Source organism: Octodon degus, unplaced genomic scaffold, assembly GCF_000260255.1.
Source record: "Octodon degus isolate 3935 unplaced genomic scaffold, OctDeg1.0 scaffold00039, whole genome shotgun sequence".
NCBI lineage: Eukaryota > Metazoa > Chordata > Mammalia > Rodentia > Octodontidae > Octodon > Octodon degus.
The window spans coordinates 13,760,705-13,783,199 of NW_004524615.1; the positions used below are offsets into that span (position 1 = coordinate 13,760,705).

Consider the following 22,495-nt stretch of genomic DNA (forward strand, 5'->3'; position numbering starts at 1 on the left):
GTCTCCTCATTCAGTTTAACATTCCCCATCACCTTTTCAAACAAGCAAGACTCTAACAACAAAGCCCCCATTTCTGTATTCCCCAGCCCATGCTGCCATAAGAGAAAAGATGGCGCTAGTCAACCATCTCCATTGTTGGGCTTCAAAACCTTAACTCCGAATGGGAGAGTACAGTAATTTAGAACAGGAAGCATTGTTATAAGATATATTGCTTTCTTCTTCTAACAATCCTAAGAGACAGAAAGGGTACAAAAGAATCTCTGCCTGAGACTGCTAAGAAAACCAAGAAGAGCTGTCTCAAGTTGGAACTCAGGCCCTGTTCTTCCAACTTATTTATTCAGTGTACAAAAAACAAAACGAAACAAAAACACTTGTTCTCTGCTAAGCTCTAGGGAGCACAATGATGAGAAAAAATCAGGATCCCTGCTCCAAGGAGCTTACAGTCTAGTGAAGAAGACGGCCTGGAAAGACCTTCCCAGCCAAAGGAGAGAAGGACCAGAGGCAGGAGCAAGCGAGGAGAGTCCGCACTGGCAGGACCCTGTGTGTCAGGACCGGGGTGGAGGGACCACTGGCCCTCGTATGTTCCGTGTGCTCTCATGTGACAGCCACTCGGGGACAGCCACAAAAGGAAAGGGAGCAGTCTCAGGAGGGCAGAGCCATCATTCTCATGGGGCGGAGGATACGAGAAAGATGCTCCTGGGAAGTGCCGGGGCAGTCAGGAGGTGGAAGGGGAGAGAGCCACAGGTGCGCAGAGGCCACACCTGTCCTGGGATTTGTGGGAAAGGCTGGCAGGGCTGGGGACAGCTCAGGACTGGCTGGTCTGGACAGCTCCGGCGGGCTCTAAGGTATCACAGTGGTCCCGGGTGCTTGTACCTGGCTCTGTGAACATGCAGGCAGAGGCCTCCTGCAGCCCGGGTGGACAGGCAGGAGGGAGAGGTCTGGCTGTGCATGGGTTAGTGTATGTGTATTTCTCAGCCCTTGCTCTCTCAGAATGGCCTAGCTCTATCAGTCCCAGCCAGGTCGGGTTTTTTGTGGAACTGGGGATTGAACTCAGGACCCTGCACTTGCCAGGCAAGTGCTTATTCTACTGAGCTATCTCCCCGGCCCTTCAGGACGTTTTTTAAGGCCTTACTCAGAGCCCAAACTCTTCAGACATGAAACACACAGACTGTGCACACAGGAGGAGTGTGATGGGGGTGACCTCCCCAAAGTGGCACTGCGCAGAGACAAGAAGGAGGGACGCAAGCAGCCAGCAGGCAGTTAGAGGCCTGAGGGTCATCATGGCGCTCCAAGCTCGTGTGCAAGGTTGACTCCACTGTGACAGTATTAGCAGGTGGGACCCATGAGAGGAGGGAGGCTGGAGGACAGAGCTCATTAATGCCACCATCGAGAAGGGACGCATCACCAAAGGGCGAGTCTGGCCCCTTCTGAGCTTGTCAGTGTCCCGTCCTCCTTCTCACCTCCCGCCACATGATTACCACACAACAAGAAGGCACAGGCCAGAGCCAGGAACCTGACGTCGGCCTTTTCCCCTCCACAGCTATGAGCTGCTATGTAAATGGCCCTGTCTCAGGTATCCTCTTACAACCATGGCTAAGACAACCACCACAGCTGCAGAGCAGGCCTGGCGGGTCAGGAAGGGACCAGTCCCCACCTGGCTATGCTAAGGTGCGTAGTCCCTGTCCCGAGAGCAATGGGAAGGATTTTACATACGGGGCTGACACAATTAGACTTGCATTTTAAAAGACATTTGTTGGGTAGTGTGAAAACCTCTGACAGGGAGTAAGACTGAGTGACTTTTTTGGCCCTGAAGGACAGAAACAGTAGGGAACCATAGGTGCATTCAAGAAAAATCTAAGGGATACAAAAGCAATGGAATTCACTGATGGGCTGGGCGCAGTGGCTGAAGGAGGGGGCAGTGCTCGGAGGGCACGAGAGTTCTGCCACAGCACCTAGGAGGAAGCAGCCCTGAGCTCAGTCAGGGAACCCTGGAGAGGACCAAGGCCGGGAGGCTTCGGCCAGCCTGGTTTTCACGGTGCCCGGGCACCATCCAGGAAAGGGCAACATGGGAACAGCGGACTACATTTCAGCTGGTACTCAGAGGAGGTGCAGGTAGGAGAGCTCACACCTAGACCTTGCCACCAGCTCAGCCCCACGGAAGGTGCAGTGGCCCACAGGGCACCCACAGAAGGCCATCCTGGAGCGCTGCTGGTGCACAACCCTCAGATGGGGGCTCACAACAGAAACGGATGGCTCACCTAGAGGTCGACAAGCCCAACATGAAGGTATTAGCAAATTGGAAGTCTGGTGAGGGCTGCTTCTTGATTCACAGGCTTGAGGCCATGTCCTCACAGGGTGCCGGGGATAAAAAGCTCCCACTGGCCTCCTTCTTAAGGGCACTGAGCCCATTCACCAGGGCTCCACCTTCAGGACCACCCAAAGGCCCTGTCTCCTCCTCCTACTACTGTCCTGAGGGTTAGGATTTCAACATACAAATTTTACAGAGACAAAACCCTTCAGACCATATCCCACTAAGAAACAGTCAGTCAGGTAGGAGTAGAAGAGGACTGAAGAAAAGTGAAGAGAGAACTGTATCCTGGAAGCCAGCAGAAGAAAGGGTTTGTTTGTTTGTTTGTTTGTTTTTCCTGTATTTTAGAGAAGGGTCTACAGGGTGTTCAGGGTCTCACTACTAGATCGGACTCATAGTGATCTGCCTGTTTATAGCCTCCCAAGAGCTGGGATTTAGCTGTGCGCCATCACATCCAGTCTCAATTGCTGTAATGTACCCCAGGGGCGGGGCCAGCATGACAGGCCTGGGGATCGAACCCCACGCCCCTGCGCCTGCTTGCTAGCGCTTTAATCTGCTGAGCTATTGGCCAGCCCAGCAGAAAGGTTTTCTGCAGGAAAGACTATGTGAGCTGCACACCCACGTCACCCAGCCTAGGGGTGGGTCTGGGAGCCCAGCAGTGGTGAAGTGGGCACCTGGCTTTACTGAGAAGCTTCTCCCTGAAGCCAGAGGCAACAGAATGGAGGGGGGCTGAGGAGCTGAATACGAGCTCTGTGGCATTTGCTAGCTTCTAATCAGACTGAGCCGGATGCACAGAAGGGGTAGAAAGGTTTCGCAACTGAGCCAAAGGGGACAAAGCCCAGGCCTGAGGACAGAAAGAACAGCTCTTCTGTTATGACAGGTAACAGGCTGAGAGCAGATGGGTCCTCAGCGATGCCCTCTTCCTCTCCCAGAAAGTCAGGCCTGGACAGCACAGTGGAGAAGGCCTGAAGTCTCTGCACTGCGTGGGAGTCTGAGCCGGGTGGAGACTGGGGCATCTCTGGCTGCTAAGAGCCCTCCTGAAGCCCTGCCTCTGCTCCTTCCGCCTCCACATCTGGCTCCGGGGACTGTCCCTGTGGTACGTGCTGCAGCCAGAAACTTGCCTGAACCTGATGGGGCAGATCCATGGCGCTTGGCAATGTATTTGCCAATTTTATGGATTGTTTTTAAACATTCCTACTCTGTTTTTGGCATTTCGGTGGAAAGCATCAAACACAAGTACCAGCTCGAGCCAAGTGAGCATGTGGTTTTATACCATGCAGGCCTGAGAACATAAGATTGGCCTGAGCTCATCCGCCTGGTGGCGGCAGAGCCGAGCAGCAATGCTGCTTAGGGGTCGATCATGCCATCACCAGCGCAGCCTGGGTAGCAAGCACCCCCGGCTGCGTGACCCTCACTGTGGCCCACCAAGACTGGCGTCTGCAGAGTGTAAGGAGAAGCTCGCCATGGGGCACTTAGCCACAATGCACGGGGAGCCAGGAAAGGCCAGAAGGAAAAAGAGGCTGCTGAGAGGGAGGTGACCGTGCTGACCGGTCAGTGACTTCACGCGCTAAGACCTGCAGGCCGACTGCCTTCATCTGCCCAGGCTGCTCTAACAAACTGCCAGCGTCCGGGGGACTCACACAACAGACACGCACGAGGCCCACGGTGTTGGCAGTGGGTCCCCCCTGAGGCCTTCTCTGAGGCTATGAGGGCTGTGTCCTCACAGGCCTGTCCTGTGCACAGCGTGTCCACTCCTGGGGTCTATAGGTCCAGGGCGGATGCCAGTCTAGCTAAGCTAGGGCCACCCGAACGGAAGGACTCCGTCTCCTGATGATGCTCACATTCCAAGTTGCTGAGCAGTGGGGCTTCAGCGTGAGCTTTGGGGTGCTCACAATCCTACCCAGAGCAGCCACCTTCTTTGATCGAGGTTCGAATCACCTTCCCGCCCGCCTCTCCAGCACAACCACACTCAGGCCCCCATCCTGCCCTTTCACCAACCTGGCTCTAATGTTACAGCTCACTTTCTAAACATGTGCACCAAGAAATGCTTTCATGCCAATGTCTCAAAGGCAAGGTGAGATAAATCACTGTCCCCAACGCTTTCTTCTCGCTAAACATTTTTCTCCTCTGTTATTCTAGTGGACAATATTTTAGGTGGATTTTGCAGGCAATGGGAATATGTACAGCATTTTACAAAGGGTCTTTTTATTTTATTTTAGAAAATCTTTCATCTATTTTTTTGGTACAGGGTCTTGCTTTGTAGCTCAGCCTCCCAGCAATCCTCTAGTCTCCGCCTCCCAGCACTGGGATTACAGGTGTGTGCCACCACGCTCAGTTTCAGTGGTTGACACAGTGTGCCCAGGGCCAGCATGGCATGAGGTACTGGGGAACAAACCTGAATCCCTGCACCTGCCATGCGGGCACTTAGGCTACTGAGCTATCTTCCCAGCCCCAAAGGATCTTTTTAAAAAGCATTGGTGACAGGATATCAGACAGGAGGCAGGAAAGGGATTGACACATCTTGAGTACCTGTTCTGAGCCAAGCACTGAGTAGGCTCTTTATACTCTGAGCCAAGCACTGAGTAGACTCTTTACACGTCCTCACATAACATGCACAACACAGGCAGCTGCAGGAGACGCAAGGCACATGCAAAGCATGTATTTAGCGGTCCATGGTCACACAGCTCGAATTCTACTTCAAGCTGGGTTCACCCCAAGTGTCTGCCTTTTCTGCAACATAATATTCTTCCTTCTTCAGCTAAAGGACCCACCAAAAGGTTAGCTCTTCTCTTTATTGAGTACCCGTACTTAGTATTAAAAACTTTTTCATACTTTTATAAAAAGCTGGCATCTTCCTGAAAAGTTACAGCTCACGTTACAGCGACTTACATACACCCGTGGGCACGGTGGCCCAACTCACTGAAACTAACCTTGGAAGCAACCCACATTTCCATCAGCTGAGGAGTGGATAAGGCACATGTGGTCCTCACCCCAAATGGAGTACTACACTGCCACAAAGAAAGCAAGGTCATTTGCAGGAAAAAGGATGCCACAGGGCTATGTAAATAAATCAAATGCACAAGCTTACATATCACATGATTTCTACCAAAAATACAATAAGGAGGAAACTAAAAGAACAAGAAGCAGGGAAATAGCTCTTTCGCAAACGGGAAGGGAGCCGAGAGGCAGAGGGAGGGAGAAGGGACGGAAAGAGAAGAGGATGGAAAAAAAGGAAGATGTGTCGTGTGTGCAAGGGTTCCTCGTGAACGTGACTGCTACGAGCTGCAAGCAGGCTAATAAAAAATAAACAGGTTTTTTTTTTTTTTTTAAAAAAAAAAAAAAAAGCTCTCTTACTGCTTAAAATTCTGGTTTAAAAACCAAAACTGCATATAATCCCAAAATGCCAAGGTCACCTATAAGACATACAGGAGCCATATAAAATATGTGTTATAGTCACATGGGGAGAAGACACTCTCTCAGGCTTTCACAGAGAGCACATTGGCCAAGCATTGGCCGTGACTCATCCACATGGCTGCACTGATAAAGGTTCTACAATCTGAGGTATAGGATCTCAGGACAAATCCTGAGAGCATTTCACTGACCTTCTCAGACCAAAAAGCTACAACTCTTGTTGCATAGGTCCTGCTTTACCTTGGTCTTAACCATCCAGCAGAAAAGTATGAAGACAAAATTATAAGAAATAAAGCCATGCTGTTAAGTTGAGCTGTGGGGGACTCAGGTCAATAATTTCTGACATTGCCAGTTAAACAGAAGACCCAATGCTAATATGGGCTACTGGACTCTTTTAGAATATTTTGCTGAGTTTACACACCTATAATATTCAATAACGGAACTTAGAAAAAATGGGGTATACCTATGAATGTCCATTTTGTATCTGTGTATTCAAAGTGGTTGGGATAGATATATAGTTACATTCTGTTAATGAATAGAATGATTTGTTCTAATGGTGTTTGTAAATAGGATCACAAGTCCACATCTTGTACAGCAATTAACCACTAAGAAGAATATATGCAGTGTATTATTTGTTGAAAAATAAAAAATAAAAAAAATAAATAAAATATGTGTTATAGATGAAGCATACAGAGTCTAGAATTCATTCAATAATCTAGTGTTTCTTCAGGCGAGGCTTTAGAAGAAATGATTTGATTGAAATTTTCATCTGCAATAAAATGCTTATTTTATTAATTTGACTTCTGATTATATTTTAAAAATTTGCTACATGTGGCTTTTCAAAAATCTGTTAGTTTTTATAAAGAGCTCTACTTCTGGTCAAAATGGAGTGACAGGGACTGTTTAAGAAGAAAACGTAGCACAGTAGACCCTGGACAAAGAGAACATGAAAAATAAAACACGATTCCTGCCATTGCCTCCCCGCCCCCGGTTAGGGTTTGTTTCCAGGCCAGAGTGTAGCGGGAGGAAACCAGGTAGAACCTGGAAACTCCGTGAGTTAGGGGCTGAGAACCTCAGGAGGGATAGACATTTGGGATAAACCCGGGGAAAGCTTGAGGAGGGGCAGGCCAGGGCTGCCAAGGGCCCGGAATGCCAGCGGAGCAGGAAGCGCTGAGACGCATGGAGCTCAGCGAGGTATTCAAGACCTGCTTTAGTAGCCAGGAGTAGTCACAGCGCTCTGTGTAGTGGGTCTTGCAAGTTTAAAAAAACAGTTTCTCAATCACTGCGTCCCATGCGGACTCAATAATATTTGCTGAAATCCTCAAGCAGCCCACCTCCACACAAGGTAAAGTTCACAATATCTAGCACCCAATAAAAAAATTACCAGATATAAGAAGCAGGATAATATGACCCATACAGAGACAAAAACAAAGAAAGAAAGAAGAAACTTTGAAAAGAAAAAATAAATAAATAAATAAAACAGGATAAATCAGAAAAAAAAAAAAAAAAAAAAAAAAAAAAAGAAGAAGAACCACAAAGCAAAAATATCAAAACTAATCCAGAACTCACAAAGATGACAGAATCAGGGCTTATGGGATAGCTCGGCTGTTTAAAGTGCCTGCTTGGGCACACTCAGGTGCAGGGGACCGCGGTTCGATCCTCAGCTCCACATGACACACCAGGCCCACCCTTAAGGCAGACTGAGCCAGCCAAAAAAAAAACAAAACAAAACAAAACAAAACAAAACAGAATCAGACATGAAAACAATCACTATAACTGCATTTCACCTGAGATACAGAAGCTATGGAAAAGACCTAAACTAAATTTCTAGAGTGAAAACTGTATTATGGGAGGTAAAAAGCACACGGGATAAGATTACAGTGGGTCAGACACTGCAGAGCGAAACAGACCAAAAGTCCCGGCAAGAGGAGCCTTTCAAAGTGAAACCCGGCATCAGCCAACTACAGAACAGCATCAAGCACCAGACAGAGCCCCTAACCTGTCCTGAAGGAGGAGGCATGAGAAAAGGAGGGAAAGTATTAGGAAAAATAATAGCTAATCATTCTTGCAATGTGATTAAAACGATCAATGGGGAGCCAGGGAACTCAGGAAGCCGCAGCCTGAGAAGCGTCACAAATGCACGTCAGACTCAAGTAGCTCCCAACGGTGGTCAAGAGAAACCCTCAAAGGCAGCCAGAGGAAAAAGACGCTTCACGCACAGAGGAACAAAGATGAGGATGCCCGCAGACCTACAGAGCATCCACTCTCGATGACTGACAAAGCCAGAACCAGGAGCCCAGGGCAGAGAGGACCTGGACCACACCGTCCACCAGTCGATCTAACTGACTTACACATATGGAATATGCGATGCAGCCTGGCAGGACACATGGCCTGCGAGGTTAGGCAGACATCGGCGTGTACTTGAACGAGAGGGACGGTCCAGTCAGTCACTCGTGTGACTGCATGATGCAAGCATGAGGTGCGTGTGGCTGCTGTGGAGTCGAATCCAGACCATTTTGCACAGACAAGTGCGCTCGCTTTTCTGTGAGGCACTGGCCACAGAAGTAACACCGTGCTGTAGGTACGTAACCCAGTAGCACAGTCACTCGTCCTTACCAAGTGCCAGGTACCTCGCAGGTAGCGGGATGTGCGAGATACGCTTTCAACAGCTGCTAGCGCTGGAGGTTTGCTCGTACCAGGAGCTCCATAGCCATGCGAAGAAAGTGTGCGCTGTAAACGAGAGCTCTCCAGGCTGTTGGCATTTTTCAGCCTTTGCTAGCTTGTGGGACCACAATCATATAAGTCTTTTTTTTTTTTTTTTTTTTTTTTTTTTTTTTTTTTTTTTTTTTTGCAGAATGGGGGATTGAACTCAGGCCCTTGTGCTTGCCAGGGAAGCACTTATTCTACTGAGCCATCTCCCCGGCCCTTAACAGTCCATTGTTGACAGACATGCTGTTAAACTTATCACATATTAGTATTTTCCCCCAGTGTATATAAACTACTTATCAAAATGTTATAATCTGGAACATAAGTATCAGTAAATTATTTAAGAAGCTTCATATTATACAAGTTACATTCCACCATGGAACCATAGTACAATCCAACAAAGCCAGGCGTGGTGGAGCACACTTGTAATCCCAGCACTCTAGGAGGCTGAGGCAGGAGGATGACAAATTCAAACCCAGCCTGGGCAACTTAGCAACTTAGGGACACCCTGGCTCAAAATATCAAGGGCTGAGGACAGAGTTTAGTGGCACAGTACCTGCCTGGCAAGCATGGGGTTTTGAGTTTAATTCACAGTATACAAAAAAAAAAAAAAAAAAAAAAAAATCAAGTAGAAAAAACTGAGGGGCTGGGGAGATAGCTCAGGGGAATAAGTGCTTCTCTGGCAAGTGCAAGGGCCTGAGTTCAATCCCAAGTTCCGCAAAAAAAAAGAAAAAGAAAAAAGAAAAACTGAGATGTAACTCTGTAAGGACCAGTGTTCAATCCCCAGTACTGCCCCAAAATAAAAGCTAACACAAGAAAGATCTGTAGATTAGTCTCACATATTTAGAAACAAAATCTAGGCAAAGAGAAAATCAAAGGGAAAGAGAAAGTGTTTCAAACTAAATGAAAATGAAGCTACAACAAATTCAGATTTGTGGAATGCTATGAAAACCCTCCTTACTAATAGTCTTCTAGGGCCAGCCAAATGGGTCAGTGGATTAAAGTGCCTGCTTAGGCAGAGCAGTGGCTGGGGTTCAGGGTTCGACTCCCAGGGTGCTGTTCAAACCCCCAAGGCATGCTGAGACAGCAATTGAGACTTGGTATGGTGGTGCGTGCCTGTAATCTCAGCTCTTGGGAGGCTGAACACAGGCAGATTACTAGAGTCCGATCTACATAGTGAGACCCTGTAGACCTTGTACGAAAATACAAACAAACAAACAAACAAACAAACAAAAACCAAATAAATAGGCTTTCATTGTGGTAGAATTTACCTGTCTCACAGTTAAGACCTCAGTGAAGTAGTCTCAAAGTTGAGCATGTTCAGAACACAAAGGCCACTTAAGACCCTACAGAGGAACGGGGTGAGACTGCAGCTGTGTCCCGGGGTCAGGCTTCAGCAACCACTGCCCCAGTGTACAGTGGCCACGCCTGTTACTCAGGGTGGTGTGTGAGCGAGAAGCAGGGCACGGTGGTCCACATCTTTAATCCTAGTATTCTAAAGGCCGAGCCAGGAGGATCACAGGCTCAAACCCAGTTTGGGCAATTTAGCAACTTTACAAGACCCTAGAAGGGAGGGGGCTGGGAAGTAGTTCAGCCCCCAGTATCACAAAAACAAAAGGTTTCTAACCTGCCCTTTCAATGATTTCTTTTTTTCTGCAGAACCGAGGATTGAACTCCAAGGAAATGCTTATTCCACTGAGCCTTCTCCCCGGCACCCCCTCAATGATTTCTAACTTTCCATTCTATTAACCTTCCTTACTTCCAATCAGACACTCAGAACATGTCCAAATTCCTCCTGCAGATAATTCACCACTGCTCTCAGACCCAGGAACATGCTTCCTACTTGGTGAGGGTCACCAAGACCCCGCTATCTAGCCTACAACCCCAGCCCTCACCCAATGACATCAGCACACAAAGGAACTCTGTGAATAAAGCGTAGATTAAGAACTGAGACGTGTTTTATTTATTTACAAGGAAAACTTTAAATAAATAAAAAAAAAATCCTAAAGATGGATCAATAAAGCAAGGTGCAGTCGAGTGTGGCGCAGGCTACCCCAAGGCCACACCTGGTGTGCCTGATATGTGCAAAGGAAAGTTCTAGAGAGCAGCCAGACTTCTGCTCCACGGCTCTGACCTGGGGAGACCGTGAGCTGTGCAGATCCTCCTTAGCAAGAGTGGCTCAGCCACAGACCCCAGGTGCAGGCTGCTGCAGCAGCAGCTCCAACAGCAGCAGCAGCAGCAGCAGCCCCAACAGCAGCAGCAACAGCAGCAGCAGCAGCAGCAGCCATTCACTTTTACCTACTTTAAGGTCATTCATTTAATTCCCATGACCTTGGAAAAATCCATTTCAAAGGATGTCTCTGGGGTGTTGTGGCTGCCTCACTGAATTTTTAAAAATGTAGTTAAGAAGACTTAACCAGAGATCTACCCTCTTAACAAATTGTTAAGGGTGTCATCCTTGACTGAGGAGAGTTGTACCTGTCTGGGGCCTGTTCCACTAACACAGCCATTGTCACACTGCACTGCTCTGTGTGTGAAAGAGCCCCCCGGCACCCCACCCTGTGCTGGCTTTCTACGCCCTCAGGCTGTCCCCAGTCCCATGACTGTCATCATCCTGTGCACCTGCCATTTCTTTCAAGACCCCACAGGGCTTGCAATGGACTCAGCAATGCCCTGGGAGGGAGGAGGTCACAGGCCAGGGCCGTGCAGAAATAAAAGGGGATAGGCCAGGGACACCTGTCATGCCAAAGAGCCGCACGGCCATGACCTCATACCCCTCGAAAGCATGCCTGCCAGGGTCAAAGCCCTTCCTGACACAGAGCAGACAAAAATGAGCGACAGAAAGCCACCTTTCCTCCTGAGCTCTACAATTATGTATGAGCAAGCACAATGGTGTCACCGGTGAAGGGTGTTCAGTTAAGAGCTGGTGGCCTTCCACACTAGGCTGGGGAACGGAACAGGAGGAGCCTGGGTCCCACTATGGCACTCAGGCCCCGCTGGGCTCCTCTCAAAGCATTTGAATCAATGCCCATGACAACCGTGTAGAACGGGCAGCTTTGACTTCTGCTTTTCAGATAAAGCACAGCCAAGGAAGTCAGGAATCCACCCAGCCGCCAAAGGACGGAGTGAAATGTTTACACCAAGATTTAGAGGCCACGAGCGGAACTTGCCTCTGTGCTCTGCAGGCTGATGAGGCAAATGTGACTCCCAGGGCTCTCGAGGCTGTGAAGATCTGTGTAATCACCGGAGACGGAGACCTCCGGGGAGAAGCAGCAAGTGCTGAAGAGAACACACATGCCTGGGCTCCGTGCTCCCCTGAATTTGTTCACTGCAAAATGTCACATTTTGGCCATTTGTCTGTGAGGACAGACACTCACCTCAAAGTACAACAAAGTTCACAAGCCACATTCAGCCTGTGATCTCTCTTGGAGGGGCAAGGATCAGCTACGAGACTCTTTTGTTTTTTTGAGACAGGGTCTTGTTGGCTGGTCTCACACTCTCAGAGGTCCTCCTGCCTCAGCCTCCCGTGTTGAGATTCTAGGCTGTCTTTTACACTTTTAAATGGTTTAAAAGGCCAAAAGAAGAATCACATTTCATGACAAGTAAAACCACATGAAACTCCAGTTTTCACGACCACTGTCGATATTACAGTGGAACGGAGCTTGATCCATTTGCTTAGCCATCCTTCATAGCTACCACTGTCTTGTGAGGGCAGAAGTGGGTATAACGAGGCCTCTCCCTTTGACAGGCTTCAGTCAGGCTCCACTCCTCTGTGAGACCACAACCTCAGCCTTCGGTGTCCAGTGAGTAAGAATCCTGCCAAGTGGGTCAGTTCCCTGGACCCTTCCACAATGACTGGACACCGTTCAGGCCTTTTATGAGCCTTCAGGCACCGCAGCAGCTAGTTGACATATTAACTCTGTGCACTCAATGTCTATTTTTTTTTTTTTTTTCTCAAAAGCTGATTAAAAGACTTCTCTGGCATGTAGAGTCATCCTTAGGGACAGCTGCCTGGACCCAAGGACAACAGCAGGCCAAACTTGCTGTAAACACAGCAATCGCCTTTGTTAATTGGGAAGCCACAGGACACATCTAATTAAGGGTAGTGCACAATTGATTATGTAATAATTAGCATGTGCTTACTGATGACCTTGAGAAACACGTCTTAGACTGTGGAAAGTGCTCACTTTCTCAATCAACTTTCCCAGACTTATATGAAGAAAAATGCTCTGGGCTGGGGTCGTTGCCCAGTGGTAGAGTGGAGTGCTTACCTGGCATGCACCAAGAGTGGCCCTGCAAAGAAAGAAAGGAGGGAAGGAAAGAAAAGGAGAGAGGAGAACAGGCAAAAACGCGTTCTGGTTTGCATATTCATGTGAGTAGAAATGACAACAAGGAGGATAGAGCGCTGAGCAGGAATTCAAATTAGCTGGAGTCAACAGCGTCGCATCTAAGGACCTAGTTTCCTGTATATCACACCCTGGGAAAGAGGCCAGACATGCTGTGGCAGCCCTGCGTTGGGCAGTTGTGCACGCACCCTCCCCAGTGGGGTCAGCGGAAGGCCTCTCCCAGCCCCAGAGTCAGAAACCACAGAGGTGCAGGCCTGTGTCCCTGGTGGCGCTGCTCACAGTGCCCAGGCAGAAGCAGCCCAAGTGTCAAGGACAGGCAGGTACACAGGGTGCAGTGCTTGACCACAGTGGAAATAGGACTCAGCATTAAAAAAAATGGCCTGTTATACAGAAGATCCCATGCGGAATAAGCCAATCACAAAGAGACCGACAGCGAAGGCTCTGGTTACCTGGCACAATCTAAAGCAGTCAAATTATTAGGAAGAGAAAGCTGGGCACGGGGTGGGCTTGTTGTTCAGTGGGCAAAATTTCAGGTTTGCAGGATGAGCCGAGCCTAGGCAGCCTAGTGATTTAGCAACACCTTATCTCCAAATAATAATACAAATAAATAAGTAAACAAATAAATAGGGAAGGGGATGCAGCTCAGTGCAAAGGCTCTAGGCTCAACCCCCAGGGGGAAGAAAGAACAAAAAAGAAAAAGATGACGATGGTAAATAGCACATTAGCTGTTTCTGAACTGGACAGCACCCAAGTTCTAGAAACGAGACCCAGCCAGCACCCCAGTTACTCCACCTGTAGCCACACTGTACCCTCTAATGTTTAAATGACCTGGTGGTCATTTAAAATGGAACTCTCTTGGGTGGGGGGGTCTGCCATGGACAGCTGTAAAATACCGAGACACGGTCAGAATTGATCGCTGACCATGAACATGTATTTATGGGACAGAACTTGAACCCTCACCCCAGTTACCTGACTGTGGGCCTTCATAAAGACCACTTGGTATCTTTTAAGGCTGAACTTCTTCATCCCAAGAAGGGACAGAACAGGAAATAATGAAATATTTAGAATAAATCTATATGGTGCCCGGCACAGTTAAGACACTAGAACAGGCATTTGCAAAGCACAGCTCCTACCTCATAAATCCAGCTGCTTTCCTCCCCACCCCCAGTACTGGCTCACTAAATGCACAGCTTGGCACTAACCTACATCCTCAAACCTTTTTAAATTTTATTTCTGAGCCAAGCACCGTGGCACATGCCTGTGTCCCAGCAGCTGGTTGGCCAAGGCAGGAGGATCATCATGAACTTGATGACTGGTTCAAGTTCACCACGCCGCAGTGAAGGCAAGGACAGCGTGAACTACGTGGCGAGACACTGCCTCAAAACAACCGAAAAAGGAATGGAAAAAAGAAGGAAAGAAATGGAAAAAAAGAAACCCTTTTACTTCTGAGACAGGTTCTCTGTAAGTCATTAGGTTGCCCAGGCTGTGCTCGAACTTGTAATCCTGCCCTGGCTTCCCAGCGTGCGGGACTACAGGCATGTTCATTTGTTCGTTCATTCATTCATTCATTCATTCATTCATTCATTCATTATGCATTTTAGTACAAGGTCTAAAGGGTCTCACTACACAGATTGGACTTGTAGTGATTCTCCTGTTTTCAGCCTCTCAAGCCCTGGGATTATAGACATATGCCACCACACCTAGTCTTAGTGTATCTCAGCGTGCACTGGGGGCAGGGCCTGGCCTGGCATGCCAGGAAGTGAACGTGGTCCCACTAAGGCAGGCACTTAGGCAGGTGCTTTAGTCCACTGAGCTACCTGGCCAGTCTAGTCTAAAGTTTTAATGGAACAAACCCACACCCATTCTCTTACCTATTGTCTATGGCTGCTCTTATCCACAAAAGCAGGTTTAAATAGTTATACAACAGAGACCTGAGGGCCTGAGAGATTTTTGGACCTCCTCCAACAAAGTTTGCTCATTTTCTGCTCTACAGTATAAATTTCAGGAGAAGAAGGAACAGGCCCTGGTTGCTGTTGTATCAAAGGACTAGAACCCCCAGGTATGTGACAGGTGCACTGTGGCTTGCACACTGTACGGTATTTGGATTACTTGGGGGAGGGGTGTCCTGGTGATTGACCCCCCCCATGGCCTGCATGTGGGCTACTACTGAGCTATGTCCTCCAAGCCTCCATTTTTGTTTTAGATACAGTAAATAAAGACCTATTTCTTTATTCATCACTAATACGGTTTTTTCCATTTTGCAGCCAAATGTACACCTAAGCAATAGCACAACTCATAAAAACCAAGCCTGATGAAAACTCAAAAGAAGTCAGCCTACTAAAAGAGAAGCTCTCAGGGCTGGAAAGATGGCTCAGTGGACTAAGCAGCTGCTTAGGCAAGCGCAGGGACCAGGGTTCAATACCCAGCACCACCTGCCATGCTGGCCCTGCCCCCAGACGCACTGAGCCAGCCACTGAGACTGGGCATGGTGGTGCATGCCTATAATCCCAGCGCTGGGAATGCTGAAAACAGGAGGATCATGAGTCTGAGCTGTGAGGTGAGACCCTGTACCAAATACATAAAAACACTTAAAAGAGAAGCTCCCCCAGTTACTAAAAAAGATTTAGTCAGAAGGACACCATTACAATCCCAGCTCAGCCATGAAGTAATTGGTAGGCCCGGGTATGGAACAAGTCCCAGAACCTTAGCACCCTCTAATACAAAGTGCAAACACAATCACTGATTTCTGGTGTGGAAAGGCAGGTCCAGCTGGCTGGGAATGGACAAGACTGGAACCAGGAAGGTCGTTAGCAGCCCGCAGCAACTCAGGCAGGCCCTCCGCAGGCTTGTTAGAAATAATAAGACAACACGTCTTCTGGTGTTCTGAGAACCATTATTTTAACATAAAATGAGCTTATGAAACAACACTCTGTACAACAAAGTCTGAACCTGCTGTACTGTAATGATTTGTTTCCTGGACTCCCTTATAAGCCTGGCGCTTCTCATGAAGGGAACTACCTACCACCTGACATTTGATCTTGTATTTCTTCTGTCCTACCACGTGCAGTGCCCAACATAGCAGGGGACCTGTCAGGTGAAAAAATGAATATGGGGCTAGCTTTGGCAGGTCCGTGGCCTTCTGCCACACCAGGGAAGGACAGGACCGGGAAGCCTAGATTTACCATATGGATTTGAAAATGACTGTGTTCAGGGCTGGGCTAAGATGGGGAAAACCAGCCTCCCAACCCGTTTTAGGTGAGTGGCAGACTGGTCCGTGCCATGGCTCTGGGCACAGTCTGAGGACAGAAGCCAGTGCCCCACTCCTTAGGAAGGGCTTGTCCCTGGATTGGGGCTGTGTCACCCTCTACGCTCCTCCGGGATCTGCACCTCATCAGAGGCCCCGCTCTCTCTGTGCCCTCAGTGGGGCAGGCACACAGCCCGCAGTACCTTCTCCTCCTTCAGCCAGAAGTTAAACAAATTATAAGATGATGCTGGTACCTGAATTGCTATGCAGGTCTCTTTCTATATAAACACACACACATATGTTCATATAAAGGATAGAAATCTTAAAAGTTCTGTATGTGGCTCCTTCTTTAGTGGACAACAGCACTGAAAGAAAGCCCTTGCCATCTTGCTATCCCTTTCCCTACACTCTCACCTGTCAGCGTCTACTGTCACCACCTTTGACACAGCCCTCCGCCCCAAACCCTCAGCTCTGGGATTATTTGCAGGCTCCTAGATGGCCTGCCTTGCTTTCTGGACTTTGCATACAAGGTGCACCACTGTCTGGGACAGTGTGAAGCTCCTACTGGCCTTTGAACTCAGGTTTGTAACATGATTTCCTGACTACAACGCTCTGTGTTCCCCACTCCAGCCGACAGCACCCCTTCTCCATGGACACCAGCCACATGTCTCCTCCTGCCTCCGACTCGAGCCCAGTGCCACCCGGATATAGGGTCCCTGCACATACTCCTTACTGGATCACCAGGATAATGACTAGAACTTCTAGGAATTCAGTATGTGCGAAACCAAAGATAGACAGAAACACAATAGAAACGGACCTAGAAGGTGGCTGAGGAAGGGCAGGCTAACCAGACTTTAAGGAAGTGCCATCAACTGTCGAGTATCTGGGAGGCCGTGCTCTAAATTTTGCCCTCATAATGGTTAAGGCCTTTTACAGGATGATCTGCCATGCCATGGGCTGGGCGATGCCAAGGCTTTGTTTGGATCTGAGCTACCGAGACCTTTATATCTGTACATTCACCACAGCATCATTGGTAAAAGTGGGGGAAGAAATTAAAAAGAAAAGTAAAAGTGGTGCCCTGCTTATGGCGAAAGCTACAAGCTCTGGGTGTGGCTGTGAAAGGGAAGGGGTTGGCTGTGACACTCTGAGAAGGCAGGCTTTCCCCTGGAGGAAGGGCTGGGGAGGGACAGCGTCTAGTGTGCCTCTGTACTGGTGCACTGTGAAGGGACATGTTTGCACACACACGCCTTGAGCTGTGCCAGCGCACACAGGAACACGTGCATTCACAACGTGTGGGTGGTTCCTGGAGAATAGGAAGGAGGACAGAGCGTGAGGAGAAAGCCTTCCCTGCATCCTCCGAGTGTGCTGATCACAGGCGTGAACTGCATTCCTTGCACACTCTAAGTTATATTTTTATTGCATATATACTTTAATGCTTCAGGAGAGTTTCCTGGGTGTTATCCCTCTATTTACTTCTGTAAGTCTCCGGGGGCGTCTGATAATTCCCTACCCCCAAGTGGAGCAGAGAGTAAAACAGCAACATTAGTTGGGCATCTCCTACCGTGATCTTTTTGTGATCAGGAAACTCGAGGCCAAAATAGTCGCCTTCCACGAGGTTGAGGTGGTTGCAGACCGCATCCAGCAGCACCTTCCCCGGAGCTCTTTGCTGTGGAGAGAAACAAAAGGAGTTACGGGGAGGCCAATCAGCCTGCTCCTCCGCTAAGGATGCCTCTGGATTCCAAGTCCTGGGGCCCTGCACAGCTGGCTCCTGCCACCACCATGGCAGCCTGCATGCCAGCCCTGTCCCTGCTCTGCACCCAGTTCCTGCTATTCCCAGTCTCAGATGCAGATCTTTAACACTGTCCCCACCCCAACCTCAGGCTCATATTCCTCCCTTTACTAGCAATAGGTTTTGGGGGGCAGTTCTAGGCTTAACGCAACACACACAGTGTCCACTGTTACTAACGTCACAGTAGTGTGGTCCATTTGTTACAATTGTTGAAAGATTACTGTCACCCATTACTGTCATTGGTCTAGAGTTTGTGAGAAGAATCACCCTGCACCATAACAGGTGCTGACCCACCCGTAGTGCCCGTCTCTACCAAGACGGTGGCAGGCAGAGACGTTTACTGCATGGACCTGGGTGAGCCTCTAAGATCCCTGTGCCCTCCGCCTGTTCATGCCTCCTGACTCCAGCAACCAGTAATCTCACTGTCACCACAGCATGGCAGGTAGTGGGGGTCACACAGCAAGGAGCCTGCTCACACTGGCTTCCTTCACTCAAGAATACACACCTCAGGCTCGTCTCTGTCTTTGGAGGCTTCAGAGTTCACGTCTTTGTTTTTCTATTACTCGGATGCACCTCAGTTAGTTTCTACGTCCAACTACTAAAGGGCATCTTGGTTGACTCTGAGTTTTGGCTAGAAGGAAGCTGCAACAAATAGTTGTGCAGATGCGTTTTCAGCTCACGACCCCAGGGCCATCTTGTGACGGCTGAAATCACGTCTCTGTGCCTCCCTCCTACTCCCTCCATAGCTCTTTGGCTTCCTCCTCTAGAGGTTACTAGGTCACTTTATATAGGTTATTGTCTATATTAAACCCACTGAAGATACAGGTCATATTTCATTCATCCCCGTATCCACAACCCATTTTGTTGAATGGTTTATATAAACTGATGGCTTAGAGTTCCCAGTTGAGTGTGCACCCCAAATTAAATGTGGGCTCCTCAATCATCTTTACGTTGCTAGAGTCAAGCAAAGAACCTGGCACTCTCTGTTATTTGTGTCTAGCAACGCCAAGAGCACTCACGCGTCTTCTGCATACTGAATCGGTAGGCATGAGGAATACTCCATAAAAGAATCTACACATGAACCCGATTTCTACCACAAAGAACATGTGCCTCAGTTTCTCTGCAATCTGGTCGATTCCTAAAGATCTACTGGTAAAATGAACTGAACTCTACTATACAGATTGGAAAGCACTGGAAAACAAATGTTCCAGAGACATCACCACCTACAATTCCTGGTTTCACACATCTGCCTTCCCTCTGGTAAGAGCAGGGCATTTCAGGTACCAATCAGTATCCCAGAGGACTGACAGTGACAGTTGAGGCCTGACAAGTACAATGAGGGACATGTCCATCAGCCTGTCCCAACGTGTCCAGAGGGGCCAATAAAGATGCACCAGTGTTGCACACGAACGCATTTTCCTCGCAGATGTTACCGCATGCTCCCATAGCCGCATGCTCCCGTAGCTGCCCTCACTGAAATCCCAAGAACGCTCACAGCTACCTGGAGATGCATGAATTCCTCCCCAGATTGTCCCAGCTCATCAGCTGCGGACCCCTAAGGCCTGGTCTGCGGTCCTACGAGGAGTCATTTCACATACACAGATGGCAGGGGACGCGGGCGATAGGCAGGAAGCCCTATTTTCCCCTAGCAAAATCCTTCCCAGCCCAGGTTCACTCATCCAGAAGAATGGATGTAAGACAGCAACATGGTTGCCAGGCTTATTTTGCCTCACTGAGGCCCAGCAACCCTCCCCATCTAGGACATACTGTAGCACGCAGGCATTCCTAGTCGGGCTGCTCAGGGGAGAAGGAGCTGCTTCCAAATGCTCCCCGGTCCTGGGGTCCTGTCCTCCCACCATACCCCCAAGGGCTTCATGAGTAACTAATCCATAGTGACTTATCCTGGGCCTCCTCTCACACCAAGGACTCCAGTAATATATGTAGACATTAACGCAAGCATTATTAAGGTAGTCTAAGGATGAAGACGCTAGGGAAGAACTTTACTGGATGATTTTCTCTTTCTCAGGAGTACCAAACTCCAATTTCCTTCTTTCTCACAATTCTTGACATTGTCGATTTGTAGCAAAAATGAGCCACCAATTATCTGCCCTGCTGGCAGGCACTCATGTTTCCCAAAGAATTCCTGGAACTAAGGGAATCTGATGACTTCATCTAGATTTATAGACTCTGAGAAGGGAGACTTGGCAGTTCAACACTGGAAATCCAAACAGACAGGGGGAAAAAAAAAATCAATATACAATGGACGTCTTTATGGCCAGGGTGTTAAACTAAGTACTTCACAGGAGACAGGAGGGCAAGTTAACATCGAAACTGAGCCCTTTTCAGCCTCAACAGAGACCTCTGTGAGCATACCAAGCTGCTCCTGGCAATACGGCCAGGTAGTACCAAGACCTGGAGCCCATGGTGCTACCTCCGCTTTACAAACACCATACGCACTCCACCAGCAGCCCATGTGGCATGCAACTGTCATCCTGTAGATGACAGGTTTGAAGTAGAAGTTGGACTCCAGGTCTTGATGACAAGCTGGGTCTCAACTGGTAAACGTTTTCTTAAAATTCATTACTTTGTACACATTTATAGAAAATGAGTTTTCTATGGTATTAAAAACTTATATGGAAAGGCATCAACTTACCGTTTGAATGACAGTTTTATAGTTCTTAAGATTCATCTATAATACAGATGCCTATAACGTATTCTATGAGTTCCCCTGTGAACGTTGGCTTCCTTCAGGGCTAAAAGGAAACCCAGCACGCGGCCTGACTGAGAGCATGACTAAGGGCCTACATGTGCCCACTGCTGACAATTTCATGGGTAAGTGCCCTCTCACAGGTCCCCTGGCCTCAGGGTTAACACCGTAATGTGCGCCTGGCTGATACTACTTAAAACAGCTCTGGGCATCATGATCCCATGACATGTTCCAGGACTTCACTGCCTAGTACAAGACTCTGCATCTCAGAGAAGAGAGGCAGGGAAAATATTTCCTGCTCCTTCTTGAAGCTGTTTCTCCTACCTTAGATCCGGCTGGTTCACTCATTCATTCATTCATTCATATATATTCTCTCTCTCTCTCTCTCTCTCTCTCTCTCTTATGTGTTCTTCAACTTCACTAAAAAAGTTGCTCTGTTACAAAGTACACCATAGACCATAAAATGGTGCTGTTACTATGGAAAACAACATGATGAAAAAATTACATATAGAAACATCTTTTGATCCAGCAATTCTCCTTCTGGGTATAGACCCAAAAGAACTATGAAAGCATGGTACTGAAGAGACACTTGTATGCCTCTCTATAGAGCAGTATTATTCAGAAGAGCTTAAAAGCAGAAAGCAACCCTAATATCCATCATGGATGAATAGATAAAATGTGCTCTATGTATGTGTGTTAATTTTCCATCACTATAATGAAATATCCAAGGCTGGGGGACTTTATAGAGAAAAGAGGCATGTTTAGTTCACAGTTAATTTGGGAGGCTCGAGAACTTAGAACCAACATCAGCTTGCACCTGGTGACCAACTAATGGGCAGAGTGAGTACAGGACCAAGCGATCACATCTTAAGACAGGCAGCCAAAGAGTCTGGAGAGGAGCAGGCCTATGCGCTTATAATAACCCTATGTGGCTCTCTCAAGAACTGCCTATTCCCTTCCAAAGGCAGCAGTGCCAGTGACCTAAATCCTCCCACGAAGCCCCACCCTTTAGAGATCCCAGCACCTCAACAATGTTCCACTGAGGACAAATCTCTCAAAGCACAAACACATGGGGGGGGGGGAGCCACATCCAAAATAGGGCTACGATGGGACGTTCCTCAGCCCTAAGATTCAGGGAGTTCTGGAAGCTCCATCATACAGGTGCCGTGAGGACACTCTGCTATGTGGGGTAGAGCCAGTTACAAAAGGGCTTAAGTGACTTAAACAGGGAATTCATTTTTACTGAGAGAAAGGATAGAGCTCAGGAGATGTACAGAGTTGACGGCTGTACAACAGTACAGATAGTGTCAAGGCCACTGAATCAGGTGCTTAAAAATAGTTATAATTCTATTTTATGTTACGTGTATTTTAACACAATAAAAAATACCAAAACCCGGTGTTGTGCAGCACAGCTGTGATCCCAGCACTGGGGAGGCTGAGGCAGGAGGATCGTCGTGACTTCAAGACCAGTCTGAGCTACAGAGAGAGCTCAAGGCCAGCTTGAGCTGCAGAGTGAGACCCTGTCTCAACAAAGACATAAATAAACAAACAAAGGAAAGTGACAGAAGAATACAGTTCACATCTAGAAATAACTAGAGAAGCTTACTCATAGCACACTCTGTTAACAGTACTTTTAAGAAAAAGAAAATAAGTAACTATTTTCTTTACATCAGAGCCAAGAAAAGCACTGACAGCAGGACCTCCTCACGCAGGGAAAATGAGTGGAGACCGCATGTGTGTGCCATTTGCTGAGATTTCTCAGCATAAAGAGCTCCTTTATGTGTCTGGCAAAAAAAAAAAAAAAAGCCATTAAATGCACAGATTTGGAAGTAACCCCAAAGCACGCACTTGGGGGAGACTGCACGGGGCACTGATGATGAGACTACAAAGCTACAAGTCTACTGGCTTTTTACGGCTCAGAAAGGGCCCATAAATGAGTCAATAAAGTTTGAGAGGCGAAAAAGTAGCAACCACACAGACCTAG

The 22,495-nt window shown here is 48.1% G+C and overlaps 1 protein-coding gene across 4 annotated transcripts in view; it reads right to left on the reverse strand.

Moving 5' to 3' along the window:
- Farp1 (FERM, ARH/RhoGEF and pleckstrin domain protein 1) overlaps positions 1-22,495 on the reverse strand; it is a 273,522-nt gene that overhangs the window by 72,090 nt on the left and 178,937 nt on the right. For all 4 annotated transcript variants that reach the window (XM_023715164.1, XM_004631194.3, XM_023715162.1 and 1 more), the window contains one exon: positions 17,577-17,681. In XM_023715164.1, the coding sequence (XP_023570932.1) occupies positions 17,577-17,681 (105 nt within the window). The remainder of the gene's footprint in view (positions 1-17,576; positions 17,682-22,495) is intronic.